This window comes from Eimeria mitis, genomic scaffold, assembly GCF_000499745.2.
Source record: "Eimeria mitis Houghton genomic scaffold, Emh_scaff239, whole genome shotgun sequence".
Classification (NCBI taxonomy): domain Eukaryota; phylum Apicomplexa; class Conoidasida; order Eucoccidiorida; family Eimeriidae; genus Eimeria; species Eimeria mitis.
The window spans coordinates 1,305-3,327 of record NW_013570725.1 but is presented as its reverse complement, the minus strand read 5'-3'; the positions used below and the strand labels follow the sequence as shown (position 1 = coordinate 3,327).

The 2,023-nt window shown below is 59.9% G+C and overlaps 1 protein-coding gene across 1 annotated transcript in view; it reads right to left on the bottom strand.

Annotated features, from left to right (window-relative positions):
• EMH_0004830 (uncharacterized protein) overlaps nt 1-2,023 on the bottom strand; it is a gene marked incomplete at both ends in the record, with an annotated part of 12,079 nt that overhangs the window by 9,440 nt on the left and 616 nt on the right. Inside the window, 4 exon segments of the mRNA XM_013496944.1 lie at nt 14-568; nt 982-1,129; nt 1,133-1,240; nt 1,360-1,926. Coding sequence (XP_013352398.1) covers nt 14-568; nt 982-1,129; nt 1,133-1,240; nt 1,360-1,926 — 1,378 coding nt within the window.

Below are 2,023 nucleotides of genomic sequence, written 5' to 3'. Positions count from 1 at the left end.
GGCTGAGGTGTACAGGCAGATATGAGGGGCCGTGCTGCTGCTGCTGCTGCTGCTGTTGCTGTTGCTGCTGCTGCAGCTGTGTGGCTCGGCCGCAGCAGGACGAAGCTGCTGCTGCTGCTGCTGCGCAGCTTGGATTTGGGTGGCTGCTGCTGGGGCTCGCTGCGTTGCAGCAGCAGCAGCAGCAGCAGCAGCAACAGCAGCAGCAGCAACAGCAGCGCCGTCATCGACGTCATCCTGCATCACCTCGGCTTCCAAGCCCTCGAGCTGCAGCAGGACCTGGGCGCTATCTGCTGTTGCTGCAGCAGCAGCAGCAGCAGCAGCAGCAGCAGCAGTAGTGGGTTCCGCCACTGCTGCTGCCGGCTGTGCGTGCTGCTGCAGTTGCTGCTGCACCCTCAGCTGCAGCATTCCAATGGTCAGTGAGGCGCTGCTGCAGCAGCGTCGTTGCTGCTGCTGCTGCTGCTGTTGCTGCTGCTGCTGCTGCTGCTGCATGCCTGCTGTTGACGTGGTTGGCCCTGCTGGTGTTGCAGCATGAGGTTTGGGAGCAGCAGCAGCAGCAGCAGCAGTGTTGCTGGCAGCAAAAGCCACGTGCAGCACAGGAATGAAGCAAAGACAATGCGCCNGCAGCAGCAGTGTTGCTGGCAGCAAAAGCCACGTGCAGCACAGGAATGAAGCAAAGACAATGCGCCAGCAGCAGCGGCAGCAGCTCCCTCTCAACATACTCAGGTAGAGCGCTACGGCTAACCCTGCAGCAACATAAACCCTAAACCCTAAACCCTAAACCCTAAACCCTAAACCCTAGGCTACCAGGTTGACAGAGAAAGTGAAGTGGATGCAGACGCAGCAGGGTTTGTAGGGAATACAAGCTGCAGAAAGGGGTTTAGGGTTTAGGGTTAAGGGTTTAGGGTTTGGGGTTTAGGGTTTAGGGTTTGGGGTTTAGGGTTTAGGGTTAAGGGTTTAGGGTTTAGGGTTTGGCTTCCTTACTTTACAGCGCGCAACGCAAAGTGCAGCCAACGAATTCGCCGAGCTGCTGCTGCTGCTGCTGCTGCTGCAGCAGCAGCAGTGAGTCTCCCGTGCCAGCGTTGCTGCTGCAGCACGTTCTTGGAGTTGCTGCTGCTCACTTTGCTGCTGCNAGTCTCCCGTGCCAGCGTTGCTGCTGCAGCACGTTCTTGGAGTTGCTGCTGCTCACTTTGCTGCTGCTGCTGCTGCTGCTGCTGCTGCTGCCCTCGTCTGCAGCAGGCACCTGCAGCAGCAGCCGCACATCCACCTCGGGTACAGACACAACGAAATGAATCTTTGGCCAAGCAGCAGCAGCAGCAGCAGCAGCAGCAGCAGCAGGTGCAGCTGAACCTGCTGCTGCACCTGTATCCTTCCTCGTCCTGCGCCCCCTCAATTGCTGCTGCTGCTGTTGCTGCTGCTGCTGCTGCTGCTGCTGCCTCAGCGTTATCTCCTGGCTGTCGATAGAATACAGCTGCGGGTACCGTCTGCTGCTAGCTTTGCTGCTGCTGCTGCTGCTGTTACTGCGCCACAAGTAGCTGCTGCGGCAGCTGCTGCTGCAGCTACTGCTGCAGCTGCTGCTGCAGCGGCTGCTGCAGCAGCTACCTGAAGCGCGGAGAGGCAGTGCCGCTAGCGAGTGCTGCTGCTGCTGCTGCTGCTGCTGCTTTTGCTGTTGCCCTCCTTCCAACTCATCTATTTGCTGCTGCTGCTGCTGGTCTCCCTCTACCCCATCTGGCAGCTGCAGCAACTTCTGCTGCTGCTGCTGCTGCTGCTGCTGCTGCTGCGGGAGCCAAAAGAAAAGCCGCAGCTCATGCAGCAGCGTAGCCGTGAGGTGTACATGCAGCGGGCCCACGAGAACACTCGCTCGACAGCCTGCTGCTCCTGCTGCAGCAGCAGCAGCTGCTGCTGCTGCTGCGCCTGGGGTGTTGGTGTCTGCTAGCGAAGCAGCAGCAGCAGCAGCAGCAGCAGCAGCAGAAGCAGCAGCAGGCAGGAACAAGAGCCCGCACTGCAGCGCAGCTCCTCTTGCTGG